Source organism: Coregonus clupeaformis, chromosome 18 (genome assembly GCF_020615455.1).
Source record: "Coregonus clupeaformis isolate EN_2021a chromosome 18, ASM2061545v1, whole genome shotgun sequence".
In the NCBI taxonomy this organism is placed as follows: domain Eukaryota; kingdom Metazoa; phylum Chordata; class Actinopteri; order Salmoniformes; family Salmonidae; genus Coregonus; species Coregonus clupeaformis.
In genome coordinates, this window is record NC_059209.1 from 52,922,114 (window position 1) to 52,943,821 (window position 21,708).

General features: G+C 48.8%; 1 protein-coding gene across 1 annotated transcript in view; it reads left to right on the forward strand.

Annotated features, from left to right (window-relative positions):
• Positions 1–21,678, forward strand: part of LOC121573620 (serine incorporator 5-like) — a 39,885-nt gene extending 18,207 nt beyond the window's left edge. The window contains exons 3-12 of the mRNA XM_041885737.2: positions 8,232–8,410; positions 8,512–8,594; positions 9,183–9,276; positions 16,023–16,234; positions 16,334–16,426; positions 16,901–17,027; positions 17,768–17,837; positions 17,988–18,024; positions 18,878–19,022; positions 19,301–21,678. Coding sequence (XP_041741671.1) covers positions 8,232–8,410; positions 8,512–8,594; positions 9,183–9,276; positions 16,023–16,234; positions 16,334–16,426; positions 16,901–17,027; positions 17,768–17,837; positions 17,988–18,024; positions 18,878–19,022; positions 19,301–19,445 — 1,185 coding nt within the window. The 3' untranslated portion in view covers positions 19,446–21,678. The remainder of the gene's footprint in view (positions 1–8,231; positions 8,411–8,511; positions 8,595–9,182; positions 9,277–16,022; positions 16,235–16,333; positions 16,427–16,900; positions 17,028–17,767; positions 17,838–17,987; positions 18,025–18,877; positions 19,023–19,300) is intronic.
• Positions 21,679–21,708: the final 30 nt, after the last annotated feature.

Sequence of the window (21,708 nt, forward strand, 5' to 3'; positions counted from 1 at the left end):
GAAGGCTGGTCAGAGTTACCGGGATTGAAGAGTAGTCAGGAGTCGTAATGGCAGAAGCAGGTCTGGATCTCCTGAGGCAGAAGAGTATCCAAAAACAGGCAGGTCCGGGGTCACAAAACCAGGGTGAGCCAGAAGCGCGAGCAAACAGGTTCGGGTGTGAGCTTTGCAGACGATCTGACACCGGAGAGCTGAAAGACAGGGCCTTAAATACTGGGAGAGGTTAGTGGGTAATGCAGCGCAGCTGGCGAGAGTAATTAGAGCCGAGCAGAGCAGGGACAGGTGGAGCTAGTTAGGCTGAGTAGAGAGAGGGAGGTGAGCAGAGTGGAAGATAGTGGAAACAAATTAAGGTGGTAACCCGGTGGAGTGAGAGGGCTCATGACAGAACCCCCCAAGGGACGGCCCCAGAAGTCCCAAGAGCAACACCACGCCGGGCGGGAGGAGGGGAGCCGGAGGAGGGCTAGAACTCCTCCGAACGGTCCGAGTGAACGTCCTCATCCTCGGAGGAAGCCGGAGGGCCGTGGTCGGGAGATGGGACAGGTCCCGAGACAGGATCAGGCACAGGACAGGAAGCCGAGCGGGCCGGACGGTTAGGGACCCCTCTGGGGCGGCCCCTACGGATTGCAGGTTGATCAGGATGCCGTGCAGGAAAGCGGTGATGAGAGTCCTATCCACAATCCGACTAGCTGGCACCCAGGTCCTTTCCTCAGGTCCATAGCCCTCCCAGTCAATGAGGTACTGGAGACCCCTACCCCTCCGTCTGGACCGAAGCAGGCGGCGGACGGTGTAAACCAGACCACCATCGACGAGCCGTGGAGGAGGAGGACCAGGCGCAGCAGGAACCAGCGGACTCTCATGGATGGGCTTAATCTTAGACACATGGAAAGTGGGGTGCACCCTCAGGGAATTAGGCAGTTGGAGCCGGACAGCAGTTGGGCTAATCACTCTTATGATAGGGAATGGGCCAATGAACCGAGGTGCCAGCTTCTGCGACTCCACCCTGAGTGGCAGGTTCTTCGATGACAACCACACCCTTTGACCAACATGGTAGGTGGGAGCAGGAATTCTCCGACGGTTGGCCCCGGTAGTGTAGCTGGCAACGGACCTGAGGAGTGTGGCTCGGGCTTGTGACCAGGTGCGGCGACATCGACGGGCAAAAGCAAGTGCAGATGGGCAAGTAACCTCCTCCTCCTGGCTGGCAAATAGAGGAGGCTGGTATCCATAAACACATTGGAAAGGGGACATACCGATGGCAGAGCAGGTCAGAGAATTGTGTGCGTACTCCACCCATGTCAATTGCTGCGACCAGGAGTGGGGGTTGCGTGAAGTCATGCACGCAGTGCCTTCTCGAGCTCCTGATTAGCCCGCTCTGACTGCCCATTGGATTGGGGATGGAATCCGGAAGTCAGACTGACTGTGGCTCCCAGCAGGTGACAGAACTCCTTCCAAAAAGCGGAGGAGAATTGTGGACCACGGTCAGAAACAACATCCCTTGGCAGTCCGTGGATCCGGAAGACGTGTTCCAGGACCACCTGGGCGGTCTCCTTGGCGGTTGGGAGCTTGGGGAGGGGAATGAAGTGTGCCATCTTGCTGAAACGGTCAACGATGGTGAGAATGACGGTCATGCCACTTGAAGGGGGCAGCCCGTGACAAAGTCAAGGGGCGATGTGAGACCAGGGACGTCTGGGCACAGGCAGGGGCTGCAGCAATCCGGCTGGGGGCTGGCAGGACGACTTGTGTTGGTTGCAGATGGGGCAGGCTTTGGACGAATTCCCGTACATCCCTCCTCAGAGAGGGCCACCAGAACCTCTGGGCGAGCAGGTTGTAAGTGCGGGTGGAGCCAGGGTGACAAGCTAGGCGGGAGTCATGTCCCCACTGAATGACCTGGGACCTCAGGTCTTCGGGGACAAAAAGGCGGTCAGCTGGGCAAGTGCTGGGACCTGGCTGGTTACGGAGAGCCTCCAGCACCTGTTCCTCAACAGCCCAGGTCAGAGCTGCAACGATGCAGGGACTTGGCAGAATCGACACAGGGTCCTTGGAGGGGGTGTCATCCTTCTGGAATTGACGGGAGAGGGCGTCTGGCTTGGTGTTGCGTGATCCAGGCCGGTATGACAGAGTGAAATTAAACCTGGTGAAGAACAGGGCCCAGCGGGACTGCCTGGAGTTCAACCGCTTGGCCGTGCGGATGTACTCCAAGTTCTTATGATCGGTCCAAACGAGAAATGGAATGGTGGACCCCTCCAGCCAGTGACGCCACTCCTCCAAGGCAAGCTTCACAGCCAGCAGCTCACGGTTCCCTATGTCGTAATTGCACTCAGAGGGGGACAACCGACGTGAGAAAAAGGCACAGGGATGGAGCTTCCTATCCTCCGCAGCCCACTGAGAAATCACAGCACCAACTCCCACATCCGAGGCGTCCACCTCCACAATGAATTGCCGGTCCACATCAGGCATCTGAGGATGGGAGCGGAGGTGAACCTCACCCTTGAGGGTACTGAAGGCTTTGTCGGCTGCTGGGGTCCAGGTGAAGGGTTGCTTGGTGCTGGTTAGAGCAGTGAGAGGGGCAGCAACGGTACTGTAGTTCCGGATAAACTTCCTATAGAAGTTAGCAAACCCCAGAAACTGTTGCAGCTTCTTTCTGTTCTCCGGAACTGGCCATGAAGTGACTGCTGATACTTTGGCAGGATCCATTTGGATACTTCCTTCTGCCACTATGTACCCCAGGAAGGCCACTGTCTTGACGTGAAACTCACATTTCTCTGCCTTGGCGTAGAGGGAATTCTCCAGAAGACGATGAAGGACTTGCTGGACATGGCGGGTGTGTTCAGACAGGTTTCTGAGTAAATTAAGATGTCATCCAGGTAAACGAAGACAAACTTGTTTAACATGTCCCGCAGTACATCATTCACTAGAGCCTGGAACACAGCAGGAGCATTGGTGAGGCCAAAAGGCATAACCAGATACTCGTAGTGGCCTGTTGGTGTATTGAATGCGGTTTTCCATTCATCTCCCTCCCGGATCCGCACTAGGTGGTAAGCGTTTCTGAGATCCAACTTGGTAAAAACAGTGGCTCCCTGGAGCAACTCAAAAGCAGAGGTGAGCAGAGGCAGAGGGTAACGGTTTTTCACTGTGATGTCGTTGAGTCCCCTGTAGTCGATGCAGGGGCGAAGAGATCCGTCCTTCTTCCCCACAAAGAAGAAGCCAGCACCAGCAGGAGATGAAGATGAACGGATTAATCCTGCGGACAGAGAGCCATTGATGTAGTCCTCCATGGACTTTCTTTCAGGAGCAGACAACGAATAAAGACGACCCCTTGGAGGAGCTGTTCCAGGGAGGAGGTCGATGGCACAGTCGTACGGTCGGGTGAGGGGGCAGAGATGTGGCTCTTGCTTTGTTAAACACCTCTCTGAGACCATGGTAGCATTCTGGGACATTGGAGAGGTCAGGAGCGGAGTTAGTAGGTACTGGCCGAGGGGGGTAGTGCGGCAGCAAGCAGGCAGGTTCGGTGGCAGTCCTCTCCCCACTCCCTGATCACCCCGGTCACCCAGTCGAGCTGAGGGTTGTGCCGGCGGAGCCATGGGTAACCCAGGATGAGGGGTTGGCCTGGAGAGGGGAGCAGGTGAAACTGGATAGTTTCTTGATGGTTTCCGGACAGACCCATCGAGACCGGGGCCGTGACATGAGTGACCGATCCGAGTAAGTGTCCGTCCAGTGCCCGGGCAGGAATAGGAGGTGTCAAACGGAGGTTCTCCAGTCCCAGTTGGCGTGCCAGCTTGATGTCCATTATGTTGGCTTCGGGCGCCAGAATCCACCAGAGCAGCCAGGGTGTGAGTTGAGTCAGAGAGGCGGAGGTGAACTTGCAGCAGGGGGTTTGCGGTCGGAGGACTGGATGGTCATTGAACTCAACCGGACTCCCCCTACGCCCGGTGAGCTTCGGCCCTTTAAAGGGCAGGTTACCACACGATGTCCATCACCTCCACAATAGAGGCAGAGGTTTGAGGTGGAAGCGGCGCTGGCGCTCTGCAGGAGTGAGGGAGGCTCGCCCAATCTCCATAGGCTCAGACTGATCAAGCTGACCTGGGTGAGTGGCAGTAGATGACAGGAGCCCAGTCGGATCTCTCCGAATGCCGGTAGTAGGTGGACCTTGGCGCCCCCTCTCACGACGACGGGTCTGTATCCTTCTGTCGATCCTGACAGTCAGTGCGATGGCTTCATCAAGAGTGGAAGGCAGTTCATGGGGAGACCAACTGCGTCCTTGATATAGTCAGCCAAACTATGGAAGAACGCGTCCACCAACGATGGTGTGTTCCAAGAACTTCGTCTAGCCAGGGTTCGGAAGTCGATGGAATGGTCTGCGACTGCACGTCTGCCTTGTCGAATACTGAACAGTTCACGAGACGCCTCTGCGGTGGGTGAATCCAGGTCAAACACCTTCAGCATCTCCTCAGCAAACAGGTCGAAGGTTGCACATGCGGGGTTTGACGTTCGAACTCTGCTGTTCCCCAGAGTCGAGCTCGGCCCGTCAGGGTGAGTGATGGCATACCCAACTTTAGCCCCCTCCGTGGCGAAGGTCCTTGGCTGCAAGGAGAACTGAAGTCGGCAGCTAGTCAGGAATGGCCGGACCTGGGTTGAATCGCCGTTGAACCGCTCGGGGTTTCCAATCTTGGGTTCGGAGCAGCGGCTGCAATGACCGGGGCAGGTAACTCGGGGCTGGGCTGGTGGGCAGACTGGCTGGGGTAAGGTTGGTGAGGAGTTGAATGATCATGGCGAGTTGTTGTTGCTGCTGCTGGAACTGCTGCTCATGCTCATCGGTTTCCATGTCGGGGAAAGTGTGCGCTGAGTCCATAATGGTCAGATCGTACTGTCACGATTCAGACAGACGACCAGAGGACCACAATTGCGTCACACCAGAAAGTTTATTAAACTTAAGGGAAAAGGGAAGTAGGGGAGTGAATGAAGGCTCCAGGGGTAACAGGGATCCCGTCCAATCGCGCTGGGTCTGTGCCCCCCAGTGGCAGCGATGCGTCCTATGAAGCCGGTGGTGGGTGGTCCAGAAGTCCTGGGGGGAGACACAGACACAACAGGGCGGAATGAAACCAGGCAGCAGTACAGTTCAAGGGAAATCCAAAATACGTAGTAGCAAGGCAGAAGGCTGGTCAGAGTTACCGGGATTGAAGAGTAGTCAGGAGTCGTAATGGCAGAAGCAGGTCTGGATCTCCTGAGGCAGAAGAGTATCCAAAAACAGGCAGGTCCGGGGTCACAAAACCAGGGTGAGCCAGAAGCGCGAGCAAACAGGTTCCGGGTGTGAGCTTTGCAGACGATCTGACACCGGAGAGCTGAAAGACAGGGCCTTAAATACTGGGAGAGGTTAGTGGGTAATGCAGCGCAGCTGGCAGAGTAATTAGAGCCGAGCAGAGCAGGGACAGGTGGAGCTAGTTAGGCTGAGTAGAGAGAGGGAGGTGAGCAGAGTGGAAGATAGTGGAAACAAATTAAGGTGGTAACCCGGTGGAGTGAGAGGGCTCATGACAATTTGATAATGTGCCATTGTAAATTGAAACTAATTTTACATATTAGTAAAGACAATATTACATTGAGAATAGTTTGATGGGTGAAAATATGATCACTTGATAAGAGAACAGCGTGTGCAGCCTGAGGCAGGGAACAGAGTGCAAGCTTCTTTTTGCAACATTCTTAAATCATCAATACCCTATAGTCGCATCATGCAGCCCATATATCTTTTGATTTCTAAGGCATTCTATGGTTTGTATCATTCACATCTAAAGTTGCCAAATAACTCTAAATCTAGCATATACCCCCAAGACATGCTAACCTCTCACCATTACAATAACAGGGGAGTTTAGCATATTTGTGGGGTATGGTATTTGTGCATCTGTAACTTTCTCACTCATCATAATTCACGATTCATTCAGGATTATCTGTAATCATGGTAGCATCCACATTAATGTAGACGTGTTTAGAAACATATTCTATTCTTATTTACAATAAAAGTGACAAAATTACACAATACACAATTACCATTCATTTCTATTGGGCACAAAATAATCTGTAACACAACCAAAACAAACAGCAAGTGTGTCCAACAAGTTGTGGAGTCACAAGCTTGATGTAATCATTGTGTGCTAGGAATACGGGACCAAATACTAAACTTTTGACTAATTTAATACACATATAAGTGAATTTGTCCCAATACCTTTGTACAAAAAGTGCTGTAATTTCTAAATGGTTGACCCGATGTGGATGTAAATACCCTCTAATTAAAGCTGACAGTCTGCTCTTTAGCCTCATAGTCATTGTATCATTTCAAATCCAAAATGTTGGCATACAGAGCCAAAACAACAAAACATCTGTCACTGTCCCAATGCTTTTGTAGCTCACTGTATTTATCAGACTGTTACTATCCTACTGGGCACACACTGGTTGAATCAACGTTGTTTCCATGTCATTTCAATGAAATTACTTTGAACCAACGTGGAATAGACGTTGAATTGGCATCTGTGCCCAGTGGGATGGCACTGACTGTGACTACTCTACCACTGAAAGAGCTGTCAAAGACTCTCCCGCTCTCTCTGTATAGAGCAGACTGACTGCTGTTTAGCTCCATATGAAACAGACATTCTGTAAAAGGCCCATCCAGGCGCAAAATGGTTACCGTTAGACACACATGATGAACACTAACACCAGTGCAGTGGACACACACACAGCGCAGTGGGCAGTCTAAAAGCTGAGGGCGTGGTCATTGTGTATGTGTGTGAGAGAGCGTTGGTCTTTTGTCAGTAGATTTACAGCAGTGAGCGTCAGTGCTGTCCTTCTCCTAATCAAACCTCTATGGACATGCTAATCAGCTCCTTCACGCCACACTACAAGACTACAAAAACAGCCTGCCAAGCCAACTGCTCTGTATCCTACTACACTACTTCTACAGTGGCTGTGGTACTGAACTATGACAGCTCTATCCAGTGACTGGCCGACTATACTACAGCCATGCTGGGGGTGTCAGACTCAACCAATAATCTAGAAAGTGGAACAGTCAGGTGCTCTGATTGACGTAGACCAAAGGACGTTTTAGGTTTTTGTTTGTTTTCGATAGAGCAGTACTTATGTACCAGTATGCTACTACAGGTGAAAGCTGATGCAAGGCTCCAGGGCAGCTTTATAAAGGACATTCCAATACACAGCCAGTCTCTCACTGGTTTAGAACACTTTTATATAGAGGCTCCCTCCGCCCAGCGTTGAAGCAGCTGTTTTTATTTCCTATAGAAATTACTCAAGTGACTCTTGCTCGGTCTTTCTAACTCTCATCCACTTTCTATAGGCATTCTCTCTCCCTCCCTCTCGGTCCCTTTATATAGGCCTACATCTCTTCCCTCATTTTCTCTCCCTCTCTCTCTCTCTCTCTCTCTCTCTCTCTCTCTCTCTCTCTCTCTCTCTCTCGCTCTCTTTCTTTCTATACCCCTCTCTTTCTCTCTCTCTCTCTCTCTCTCTCTCTCTCTCTCTCTCTCTCTCTCTCTCTCTCTCTCTCTCTCTCTCTCTCTCTCTCTCTCTCTCTTTCTGTCATTTGTTCTCTCTGCTGAAAGCAGGCTGGTAATTTATTCATCCCTGTCTTTGTTTGTTGTGGCTGACAGCCTCAGTAACAGGCTGGAGAGAAAGAGAAAGATGGTTTGATGGAGAGAATGAAAGAGGGCTTGGTGGAGAGAAAGAGGGTTTCGTGTCGCTGCCTGTTCCTTTTGCAGCTCGTTTAGAAGTGTGACGCTCAGCATGGACCCTATTAACTCTACTCTGACTGAAGACTGTGGGCTCCTCTGTCCTCTGGGGGAACACACACACACACAGACGTGCTGTGATTTGTACAGATCCATTCCTTTTTTAATTTTAATAATGTTTTTTACATACGAACAACAACTTACAGACGCACACAAACAATGACTACATCTCATCTGCTCACACCCCCATTCCTAGTGCCTGCATTATTGTTTGCCACTTGTACCAATTTATTTTTCTGTACAGATCCATTCCGCCATATCAGTGATATTACAGTACCTACAGTGTTAACATTGCTCCTTGTCTCTCTCTGTCTCTCTGTCTCTGTCTCTGTCTCTGTCTCTGTCTCTGTCTCTCTCTCTCTCTCTCTCTCTCTCTCTCTCTCTCTCTCTCTCTCTCTCTCTCTCTCTCTCTCTCTCTTTCTCTCGCTGTATCTCTCTGTCTCTGTGTTTTAGATCCCATTCTACAGTGACCTGTGTGAGAAGCTGAAGGCTGGTGAGAACTGCTCTACCTTGGTAGGTTACTCTGCTGTGTACAAGGTCTGCTTCGGCATGGCCTGCTTCTTCTTCTTCTTCTGTATCTTCACCCTACGAGTCAACTCTGCCACCGGCTGCCGCGCCGCCATACACAACGGGTACGTACACTGTCTACAGTATCGGTGTGTGTGTGTGTGTGAATCTGTTCATTAATCTGTGTGTGTGTATTGATGTTTGTCTCTCTCTCTCTCTCTGACAGGTTTTGGTTCCTGAAGTTCATTGCGTTGTTGGCCTGCTGTGTTGGAGGATTCTTCCTGCCACAGCAGGACACCTTTCTGGAAGGTATGGACCCTTATGTCCCTGTCCTGTCCCTAGTCTTTATTCTCTCCATACAGAGAGACTGCTCTATCACACTGTGGTGTCTCATATAAGCCCCTCTCCCTCAAATCTCTCTCACCTGTAGAGGTCAGCTTGACTGTCTTTTTAATGCCTTTCCTAAATCAGCTTTGAGAGAAGAGAGGGGAAATAAAGAGAGAGAAAGAGAGGGGAGGGAGTCTGTTATCTGCTCCCTTCAGAGGAGAGGACTGGTGCAGCTGCAGGCTTTAGTTATCATGTGTGTGTGTACAGTGATAATCTAGTCCCTGTGGTTGTCTATGGGATGACGACAAACAAGGGGTTATGCAGAAGCCAAGTGTACACACCCCGCAGAACATATAAGAGATTAGACCTTTGATGGTTAGCTTTGCAATATTTGAAATGTATGATCTCTCCCTTTCTTCCTCCCTCCCTCTGTCTCTCTCTCCCCTCTCTTCCCCTCCCTCTGTCTCTTTCTCGTCTTTTCCGCTCTCCCCTCCTCTCTCTCCCCTTCTCGCCATCTCGCTCTCTCTCTCCCCTCCTCTCCATCTCTCTCTCTCTCTCTCCTCCCCTCAGTGTGGAGGTATGTTGGAGCTGTAGGAGGGTTCATCTTCCTGCTGATCCAGCTCATGCTGCTGGTGGAATTTGCTCACAGATGGAACACTAACTGGTGAGAAACACAACAACAACACCAATACTTCTAATAAAGCCTCTTTGTCCTGCTTACTTTCTTTATGTCTTCAGCCAAAACAGTCACACATAAATACATAATTACATAATTACATAGGATAGACACACATCCTCCAAGCCTAAAGTACTTCAGTATTTATGTTATATGGAAGGGAATAATGTGAAGGGTTGTTGAGAAGGGAGAGAGGAAAGTGGTAGGCACCTAAGGAGGGAGAAACGGAGGACAGCGGGAGGAAAAGAGGATGGATCCCTGTGTGGTGTTGAAGTAGGGAGGACTAGAGAGAGGGAGGAATGAACCTTATGTAGGATTGCTTATTTTGGAGTAGGGAGAGAGGAAGAGTATGAAGGAGAGAGAGAGAGAGAGAGAGAGAGAGAGAGAGGAGGAGAGGATGCCAGGATGGACCCCTGTGTAATGTTATTTATACAGGTGAGAGAGAGAGAGAGAGAGAGAGAGAGAGAGAAACAGAGGGCAAGAGAGAGAGAGAGAAAAACAGAGGAAGAGAGAGAAACAGAGGGAGAGAGAGAGAGAAACAGGGAGATAGAGAGAGAAACCGAGGGAGATAAAGAGAGAGAAACAGGGAGATAGAGAAAGAGAAACAGAGGGAGATAGAGAGAAACAGAGAGAGATAGAGAGAAACAGAGGGAGATAGAGAGAAACAGAGGGAGATAGAGAGAAACAGAGGGAGATAGAGAGAAACAGAGGGAGAGAGCTATTGTGTCTTGTTGTATAAAGTACAAGGTAAGGGTTTGTCAGTGTCTATGTTGCAGACAGGATGCACATGACAACGGAGTGTATACCCACAGTTTCCTCTCCCTCTCTGACACACACGCTCACAATAGAAATTAGAGCAGCAGGGGATCATTTTAGAGTCTGTTTGTCCATTTTCACTGACTGGGTATATAAGGCAAGAGGTCACTGCAATTACCCTGGAGCTGTGTGTCTGGGTGTGTATGTGTATTTGTATATGTGTGTTTGTGTCTGTGTATCTTAGTGATAGTTAGTGCTTTTTTAGGTCAGTTTGGTTTCGGTTAAATTATAAAAAAATTGTTACGGTTTTTGATTTCGGTTTCAATTATTTCGGTTGAATGCTGTAACAACACAGAATAAAACAATGAATAAAAGTCCCATGATGTTAGTGACTGCTCGTCATTGCTTATCACTTATTAACCACCATTTATTCACATTTGTTTTATTTGATGATTTTATTATTTCATTCCAAGCGATCATCTCATCTCTATATGCTGTCTGACAAAATCACTATTTTGTAGATCTTCAAATTAAATAAGGCATACCTTTATGACTGCTGAATACCAACTATCAATCACTTAGATCATGTATTTTCGGATAGAGATACTCTACATGACCAAACGTATGTGGACACCTGCTCGTCGAACATCTCATTCCAAAATCATGGGCATTAATATGGAGTTGGTCCCCCCTTTGCTGCTATAACAGCCTCCACTCTTCTCGGAAGGCTTTCCACTAGATGTTGGAACATTGCTGCGGGGACTTGCTTCCATTCAGTCACAAGAGCATTAGTGACGTCGGGCACTGATGTTGGGCGATTAGGCTTGGCTTGCAGTCGGCGTTCCAATTAATCCCAAAGGTCTTCGATGGGGTTGAGGTCAGGGCTCTGTGCAGGCCAGTCAAGTTCTTACACACCGATCTCGACAATCCATTTCTGTATGGACCTCGCTTTGTGCACAGGGGCATTGTCATGTTGAAACAGGAAAGGACCTTCCCCAAACTGTTGCCACAAAGTTGGAAGCACAGAATCGTCTAGAATGTCATTGTATGCTTTAGCATTAAGATTTCCCTTCACTGGAACTAAGGGTCCTAGCCCAAACCATGAAAAACAGTCACATACCATTATTCCTCCTTCAGCAAACTTTACAGTTGGCACTTTGCATTCGGGCAGGTAGCGTTCTCCTTGTATCCGCCAAACCCAGATTAGTCCGTCGGACTGCCAGATGGTGAAGCGTGATTCATCACTCCAGAGACCACGTTTTCACTGCTCCAGAGTCCAATGGCGGTGAGCTTTACACCATTCCAGCCGACGCTTGGCATTGCACATGGTGATCTTAGGCTTGTGTGCGGCTGCTCGGCCATGGAAATCCATTTCATGAAGCTCCCAACGAACAGTTCTGGTGCTGACATTGCTTCCAGATGCAGTTTGGAACTCGGTAGTGAGTGTTGCAACCAAGGACAGACGATTTTTACGCGCTTCAGCACTCGGCGGTGTGTCCTACCACTTCACGGCTGAGCCGTTGTTCTCCTAGACGTTTCCACTTCACAATAACAGCACTTACAGTTGACCGATGCAGCTCTAGCAGGGCAGAAATTTGACAAACTGACTTGTTGGAAAGGTGGCATCCAATGACGGTGCCACGTTGAAAGTCACTGAGCTCTTCAGTAAGGCCATTCTACTGCCAATGTTTGTCTATGGAGATTGCATGGCTGTGTGCTCGATTTTGTACGCCTGTCAGCAACGGGTGTGGCTGAAATAGCCGAATCCACATACTTTTGTATATATAGTGTAACTCGCGAAGCAATGGCTGCTCTCTATATCCCCTCATGATCGCGCATTCTTCTGCCTCTTCCGTAGCAGGCATAAAAGAAACACAGACTGGGAAAGTAGATGCGCAATGGATTATGGTCATTGTAGTTAATTACCACGTTTTATGCGCTGAACTATGTAGAATATTGGCCTGTTGGAAACTACAAGTCCCTACTACATCGCACAGTTCAGGCTGGCTCTGATTTATCTCTAGAGAAACTGTGAAATGTGCGCATTGAGCTCACAGAAAAGAACCTGAAGAAAATGGAATTCAAATAATTGAACGGACGTCGGTCAAATAACCTAAATTTAGGTTAATCGCTCAGCACTAGTGCATCTGTGTATTTGTATGTTTGTGTTTGTGTCTGTGTGTCGATGGGGTTGGGGAGCTCTGGTTGACTTGCCTGAGTAAAAGTACTCTGGATGTGGAAGATCTGCCAACAACCCTAAACCTGTCTCCTTGTGATGAGTGTGATAAAAGGAGTCAGGCGCAGGAGGGTAATCACCGAAATCAGAGTTTATTCCGTCGTACACAAATAGCACTGGATAGTGACACACAGGGGAAACTATCTACCCTGGCAATACACGGTACGGGATACTCCAATAATATACAGGCACAGGGGATCAGACGATCACGGAAAAGAGCAGGCACGTACCGCAGCCCAGCTGGACACTGAGGTGGAGATGGATCTGTGCGTAATGCCTGCTCTATATCCGTGTCCATCGCCCATACTACCACAATGCAGGAGGCCGGGAGTATGGGGGTGTTGTCTCTGGGCCTCTCCTCTGTGTTATACAGCCGGGACAGTGCTTCTGCCTTCACGTTCTTCGTACCCGGAATGTATGACAGTGTAAAATCAAACCGGGTGAAGAATAGGGCCCACCTGGCCTGGCGAGGATTCAGCCTCCTCGCTGCCCGGATGTACTCCAGGTTACGGTGGTCCGTCCAGACGAGGAAAGGGTGTTTCGCCCCTTCGAGCCAATGCCTCCACACAGTCAAAGCTCGGACAACAGCCAACAGCTCCCGATCACCAACATCGTAGTTCTGCTCCGCCGGGCTGAGCTTCTTAGAGAAGAAGGCACAGGGGCGGAGCTTGGGTGGCGTGCCCGAGCGTTGGGATAGGACAGCGCCTATCCCTACCTCGGACGCATACACCTCCACTACGAACGGTAGTGATAGATCGGGGTGGGCCAGTACCGGGGCTGAGGTGAACAGACCCCGCAGTCTCCTGAAGGCCAGGTCAGCCTCAGCAGACCAGCGGAGCCGGGAACGCCCACCCTTCAACAGGGAGGTAATGGGAGCTGCGACCTTGCCAAAGCCCCGGATAAACCTCAGATAGTAGTTGGCAAAGCCAAGGAAGCGCTGCACCTCCTTAACCGAGGTTGGAGTCGGCCAATTACGCACGGCTGAAATGAAATCTCCCTCCATCTCCACACCTGCCAGGGTAGATAGTTTCCCCTGTGTGTATCCGAGGAAGGAGACGGACTGCTGGAAAAATATACACTTCTCTGCCATGGCATAAAGGTCATTTTCCAACAGTCGGGCCAGCACTTTGCGAACCAGGGACACATGCTCGGCGCACGTAGCGGAATACACCAGGATGTCATCGACGTAGACCACAACACCGCGACCAAGCATGGCCCGAATCACCTCGTTCACAAAGGACTGAAAGACGGATGGAGCATTCATCAAACCGTAGGGCATCAACAGGTATTCATAATGCCCCGTGGTTGTGCTGAATGCTGTCTTCCACTCATCCCCCTCCCGAACACGCACCAGGTTGTATGCACTCCTGAGATCTGATTTGGTGAAGAAGCGCGCCCCATGCATTGACTCAATCACTGAAGGAATGAGGGGGAGAGGATAACTAAATCTTATAGTCTCCTTGTTCAGTGATCGATAATCAATGCACGGGCGCAGACCGCCGTCTTTCTTCTTCACAAAGAAGAAACTCGAGGAGGCGGGTGAAGTGGAGGGACATATATACCCCTGGCCCAAGGACTCGGTGACGTATGTTTCCATAGCCTCCGTTTCAGCCTGCGACATGGGGTACACATGACTCCTGGGAGGTACAGCATCTACCCGAAGGTTTATCGCGCAATCCCCTGCCCGATGAGTTGGTAATTTTGTTGCCATGTGTCTTAGAAAAAGCGTGTGCCAGATCATGGTATTCAGGGGTAATGCGCACGTTGGAGGTACTGTCTGGACTTTCCACCATGGTTGCACCAACGGAAACACCTAGACACCTACCCTGACACTCTCGCGACCACCCCGTGAGAACACTCTGCGGCCATGAGAAGGTGGGGTTGTGGAGTGCTAGCCAAGGGATAACTAATACCACAGGGAAATCAGGAGACTCAATAATCGAAAAAGTAACCTGCTCACAATGAGTCTCCTGGGTGATCATGGTGACTGGTACAGTGACTTCCTTTTCAAACCCGGACCTTAATGGTCGACTATCAAGTGCTCTGATGGGGAGTGGAATGGATAGGGGAACCAATGAAATGCCTTGACGGCGTCAGAATTCTCTGTCCATAAAGTTCCCAGCTGCGCCTGAATCGACTAGTGCCTTACACTGGGGAACTACCATGTGATCGGGAAAATGGATATGTAGGGTACAGTGCGCAGCAGAGCGCTTTGAACATGTGGGTGTTCGATACCTGGGGTGATGCGAGAGTGCACTGCCTGCCGCCTCCAGGCCCAAAAGAGCGTTGACTACGACGTGTGGTGTACTGTCCCTTCGTGCCACCAGAGTGGCACTGTCACTGTCGTCCTCCGCTTTCTCGGACGGCGGCTCCACCCAGCTCTATCAGCTCGGGATCCGAGTCGTCCGGGGTGGAAACGGGCAGACCCCTACAACCGCCTATCCCTACCTCTGGCTGCCAGCAGGTTGTCCAACCGGATGGCCATGTCCACCAGTTTCATGAAAGACAACATGGCAGGCTAGCTCCCGTCGGATGTCCTCCCGCAGATGGCACCGGAAATGGTCGATCAGGGCCCGCTCGTTCCACCCGGACCCCGCTGCCAGAGTCCGAAACTCCAACGCGAAGTCCTGCGCGGTCCTCGTCCCCTGCCTCAGGTGGACCAGCCGCTCACCCGCCTCTCGACCCTTCGATCACCCGCCCGAAAGAGGCGAGCGAACTCCCCGTAGTCCTCCAACGTGGCTCCTCCTTTGTTCCAAACCGCGTTGGCCCACTCCAGGGCTTTCCCCGAGAGGCAGGAAACGAGGACGGACACCTTCTCCCGCTCCGATGGCGCCGGCCTGATGCTGGAGAAGTAAAGCTCCAGTTGGAGGAGGAATCCTTGGCAGAGCGCCGCCGTCCCGTCAAACGCCCGTGGTTGGGATATCTGGATCCCTCCGGGTGCTGGGGTGTAGGTGGCTGGATCCGGTTGGCCAGCTGGTCTCGCTTCCCCCAAGCTGGCCAGCATCGTGGAATGCTCCTGGACCCGTGCCATGACTCCAGGCATGCGCTCTTCTCCCGCTGACTCCATAGCGGGTGGGTGATTCTGTGATGAGTGTGATAGAAGGAGTCAGGCGCAGGAGGGTAATCACCGAAATCAGAGTTTATTACGTCGTACACAAATAGCGCTGGATAGCGACACACGAAAACAGGCACAGGGGAAACTATCTACCTTGGCAATACACAGTACAAGATACTCCAATAATATACAGGCACAGGGGACCTATCTACCCTGGCAATACAAAGTGCGAGTAGCTCCACCGAGCTACACTACTCTCACAAATAACAATCACCCACAAGGACAAGGGGGGCAGAGGGAACACTTATACACGGACTAATGAGGGGATAAGAACCAGGTGTGTGTAATTAACAAGACAAGACAAATGGAATGATGATATATGGAGCGGTAGTGGCTAGTAAGCCGGTGACGACGAACACCGAAACCTGCCCGAGCAAGGAGGGGAGGCAGCCTCGGCGGAAGTCGTGACACTCCTTGTATCCTCAGGAATAAAATATAACTATATCCCCCTCTTTCTTCCTCCCATTCTTCCCTCCATCTCTCTCTTCCTCCTATCTTTCCCTCCATCTCTCTCTTCCTCCTATCTTTCCCTCCATCTCTCTCTTCCTCCTATCTTTCCCTCCATCTCTCTCTTCCTCCCATCTTTCCCCCATCTCTCTCTTCCTCCTATCCTTCCCCCCTCAATAGGAGTTCAGGTGTGAACAACAACCGTCTGTGGTATGGAGCGCTGGCCATGGTCACCTTGGTGCTGTTCAGTGTGGCAGTAGGAGCTGTGGTGTTCATGGCTCTGTTCTACACACACTCTCAGGCTTGTCTGCTCAACAAGGTGTTCCTGGGGGTCAACGGCAGCCTCTGTCTCATAGTCACCCTGCTGGCTATATCGCCCTTCATACAGAGAAGTTAGTATAGGCTATACACACACTGGAACACACACTGGAACACACACACACACACAAACATACACACACACTTTAACACTCCATCTGTTCTTCTTCCAGTCCAGCCTAAGTCAGGCCTGCTCCAGCCAGGAGTGATCAGTGTGTACGTCATGTACCTCACCTTCTCAGCCTTCTCCAGCAAGCCCAAAGAGAGTAAGTAGACTGGAGGCTCAGCCCATAGAGATCCAGTGTTTCATTGCCTATCTGGTTGACCTATTAACAGGTTTTATGTGTTTGCATTTTGTTAAATTGCACTTAAAATTCTAAAGGCACTCGCACATCTGAGCTATCTTTCTTGCAGGTGCATGGTAACAATTGAATAACATGAAAGAAAAGAGAAACCCGCACACTGCTCTTGCTAGTATCACTGTTCTTTATTAAGCTTACGTATCGGCCTCAAGGCCTTCGTCAGAGCTTTTTGTTAAATTGCACTTAAAATGCCTCCATGAAAACTGTATTCTGGCCGATGTGCCATTGCAGCTCTCCAGTACAAACAGACGTAAATATTATCCTCCTCTTATTCCTGTTCTCTCTCTCTCTCTCCTCGCTCTCTCTCTCTCTCTCTCTCTCTCTCTCTCTCTCTCTCTCTCTCTCTCTCTCTCTCTCTCTCTCTCTGTTTCTGTGTAGTGTTGGAGGTTAATGGGGTGAATACGACAGTGTGTGTGTTCCCCTTCAACTCTGGATCAGAGAGCGACAAGAGGATTGTATCAATAGTGGGAACTGTCATCATGTTCGGCTGTGTGCTCTACTCCTGGTAAGACACAGACATTTATGTTATGGCCTGGGCCTGGCACTGAGAGACACACACAGTTATGTTATGGCCTGGGCCTGGCACTGAGAGAACGAACAGATAAGGATGCTCAACCTCTGTGACGCCTGATCCCAGGTTGAGGGATATAATGAGGCTTAGACCTTGAGTCTTTGGAGAACGTTTCTGTCTACCCCTGTGTGCACACTGTCTGTAATAAACCTTCAAAATACCGTCACGGTTCGCCTTATCCTTTGAATTCAGCATTTTCAAATTAAACTACCTCAAATTCCCAACAACACACACACACACACACACACACGTGTTGCTTTCACCTATCCTCGGTTTATAGATCAGTGCAGAGAGGAGCGGGGGCTGTGTTCTTTAGACTCTTAAGATGCTCCCAGTGTAGAGATATGTAGCTGCAGTGAAGTAATGTGTTATTGGCTTGAGCAGATGTGAGAGTGTTTTTGATTGGCTGGAGCTGTTGAGAGGGTGTGTGTGATTGGCTGGAGCTGTAGTGCGTGTGTCCACATGTGTTTCACATTAAGCTCAGACATATCTCCTGTGGTCGTCTCTGTAAAAGACTTGAGCTATTCTCAACCACAAATTACTGGAAAAATGTATTCTGACATCCCTGTGTGTGTGTTTCAAGTTTAAAGTTTTATTAGTCATATATACGGGATACACATGGTATACACCGTCCAACGAAATGCTTACTTGCGTGTGTGTGTTTGTGTGTGTAGTTTGACGTCCACCACCAGACGAAGCTCTGCAGCACTGCGCGTTTGTAGGAACAGCATGCCTGAGACTGAGGTAAGAAGACCTACACACACACTCGCACACACACACACACAAACACACACATCAGCTTAGTGTGTGTGCACGTGTATGTTTAGTGAAAGGGTGATGTATAGTTGATTGGTTGGTATATTCCTGTTGTAGTAACTCACCTCTCTCCTGCAGAGAGCTCGCTGCTGTTTCTGCTTTGGAGATGACACAGGTAAATACCCAAATATTCTCTCCCTCTCTCCTTCCCTCTTTCCCTCCCTCCCTCTCTCCCTATCTCCCTCCCTCTTTCCCTCTCTCTCTCCCTCCCTCTCTCCCTCTCTCCCTCCCTCTTTCCCTCTCTCTCTCCCTCCCTCTCTCCCTCCCTCTTTCCCTCTCTCTCTCCCTCCCTCTCTCCCTCTCTCCCTCCCTCTTTCCCTATCTCCCACTGTTCTCTTTCTATCATCTCCCAGAGTATACTGCTGTACTACTGCAACACCAGCAGAAAGAGGCAGTGTTCTTGTACGTTCTCGCATACACATAGTAACAGTAAATATGTTGGAACACCATTGGTCAGGAAACAGAGATGATGTCACTGTTACCAGGAGGTGACTATGACTATGGTTGTGTGGAGATAGACCAGTCAGATGGTAGCAGTAGAACTGAGAGAAGGCTGGAGCTGCCCTCTGGTGGGAGAAAGCAGCACTGCAGCCAGGGAAAGAACAGCACATCATTTCATTTATGAATTTATTACACAGAGAAAACATATTTTAAAATAGCAGGTGTACAGTTTAGAACAATACAATGGATTAAAAAAACGTGAGCCCTTCTCAGGAAACCTACACATTTTTAGGGAGTTTCCTGTCCGGCAAAGGGGAGGGAGAGACATATAGAGAGAGTAGAGACCAGGAAAATGAAAAGAAAACAGGAATATAATATGGTGAGAGTGTTATTGGGTAGAACATGTTCTGTCCATCATACATGTTGTGTTATGTATATAATGTTGCTGCGATGATGTTGTGGTTGTGTTGTGACTATGATATAAGGTTGTAATAACGTTGCTGTGATGTTGTGGTTGTGTTGTCCAGATGACTATGATGAGGAGAAGACTGCAGGAGGCCAAAACGTTCTGTATGATGAGAGAGAGAAAACCATCTACAGCTACGCCTACTTCCACTTTGTCTTCTTCCTGGGTTCACTGTATGTCATGATGACCGTCACCAACTGGTTCCAGTAAGTAGCAGAGTTCCTGGGGAAACTTTAATTAGGTTTCAGATAGTAGCAGAGTTAGTTACTGGGGAAACTTTAACTAGGTTCCAGTTAGTAGGAGAGTTCCTGGGGAAATTTTAACTAGGTTCAGTTAGTAGGAGAGATACTGGGGAAAATTTAACTAGGTTCCAGTAAGTAGCAGAGTTACTAGGGAAACTTTAACTAGCTTGTGTCTCTGTAGTTATTTAATTCATTTCAATTCAGCATAACACTAAGAGTGTGATATGTTTGTTTTCTTGTAGCTATGAAAACCATAAGATAGATAAGCTGCTGGATGGCAACTGGTCAGTGTTCTGGATCAAGATGGCGTCCTGCTGGGTCTGTCTCATCCTCTACATGTGGACCCTGGTCGCGCCCATGGTCTGCCCCAAACGCTTCGAGGCCTAACACACTGAAACACAGCGAAAGACCTTCAGCTTTCTACATGGGTTTTTTGTGTTGCTTTTAGTGTTTTTTATTTCCTTATTTTTTCTTTTTTTTAACCAGTTATACATAGTTGATATGGTTAAGCTATTGTTGCCTTGTTACATGGAGTTTTTTGTTACATGCAGGGTTGGAATCACAAACTGACTCTTCGGGGTGCCTAAAACAATGGGCTGGACCAATGCTTATACAGTCATTTATGTGGCTTCACATGGTCATAGTGGTGCCCTGATTCTGTTATGGGAGTGCCTGCCCAGCATCCCTCAGCACCAATGTCATTTGAACCCTGTTTACATGTTTGCTTACATTTGTGATTTTTACGCGTGCGACGCATCTCTGTTTTCCCATGATGGACCCAGACCTCCATATTGTTCTGTTATTCCCATGAAGAGAAGTTCCATTTCTCAGGCTCACATATCAGCTGGAAGTGTCTTGCTTGCTTGTTATTGTGCCCTTTTGTAGAAGAGGTTTTCTATGCAATTAATCCAAATGTTTTGATTTGATTTGCCTGTCTTTAGGTCACATGGTCATGTGAAACATTTTAATTAGGAGTAGATAGGATGGATTATGTCAGCACTCCTTTAGAGACACAACATTTGTACACACTTTTCTTGTGGTGTTGTGTTTTCCAAATAAGCCTGTCTGACTAGCAGAGAGGACTGTGGGACCAGAGGCACTACTAATGACGGGAAGGAGGCGGAGAGGCAATCATGGAGGGAAGATCAACAGTTTGATTTCAAACATTTGCCAAAGGTAGATCTCAGAAACAAAGAATGGACATGCTAAAGTTCTTCACAAGAGTAACCTCTAGAACTACCACAAACCTCTGATCCTAAACCAACCCCTTGCCCCTAGCAACTTGCTTGGTGTGCTCTCTGATGAAGGGTCACTTTCAGAGACCCTTTCAGGACTGTGAAAACAAGGGGATAGGGTTCAAAATGGACCGGGAACTTAGTGTGTAGTATAGGTTACTTAACACTCGTTGTTGATGTTACTGACTGAACAAACCCAGATCAAGACATGACTGACAGAGAGCAAAAAAACATTATCCAGAAATCCACATTATTCTGTTGTCATACTTACAACCCTACAGTATATAACCCTTTTGATACTAATATTATATGTGTACACTTCGGTTTAATATAATGATATTTGATATTTGTTGAAGAAAAACAACTGGAAAATTGTAATATTTAAGATTGAGTCTTTCTCCTTCAATTGCTGAATAGAATAATCACATAACCCTATGAGCCAGCAGTTTGATGAGTTTGTTCATGCATATTTATACCATAATAAAGTACCCACTGTGACTTTAATTTCTTCACCTCAGCCATTGTTGTGAAGGGGTTAAACCCATCTGGAAGGGTAGGATGTGAACAATAGGGTTGGGATCAATCCATTATCCATTCAGTAATGTCATGGAGTGAATCGGAAATTCAATTAAACAATTAAAAGCTGTCATATATTTCAAAAATAGATTTGTGAAATAGAATTTCACTTGAATTGACTGTATGATGCTGAATTGACTGGAACGCCTGGTGTAAAACATGTGTTGACTAATCAGTTACTGTAAATGTTTGCTATTAGCAGATAGTGTCCACATGTCATTTCAGACAAGTTGTTGTTTGTCCTGGTTCCTGTGAATGAGCCAGGTAGACGTGACATGGTGTTCTACAGCTCAGCTCTACACAATCAGGTCAAGCTCATGTTAAACCGTTAGGGATCAAAACCATCTGATTAGGCTGTATGCTGCCATACCTGATCTGTTGATGTCCCTTTCTGTTCTCCACTGTTAAGATGACCACTAGGTGTGTACACAGGAGTGTGAGTGTTTGTTTCATATATTTGCACAGGAGCACTTGCGTTAGTGAGTTTTGGTCTGTGCAGAACATTTTGTGTGTGTATGTGTGCGTGCATGTGTCTCCAAACACACTCTGCTCACACTAAGGGCTCTATTCAATCCATATCGCGGAAGTTCAGTGTTACAGCGTGATTTAAATTAAAAAGCAGTGTTCCCACGTTAACGGAGACTGCATTCACAGTAAACGCTGCATATTTCAGCTCAATGGGAAATTACCTTTACATTTCTATCGCGCAGTCTGTAACACTTCAGTGATACAGATTGAATACAGCCCTAATTCTCTGTACACAGTTAGATTTAGTCCTAAACAAAAAATAAAACATGAACAGCCTGTGATTTCATTGTGTCTGTGTGTTTGTGTAAAGC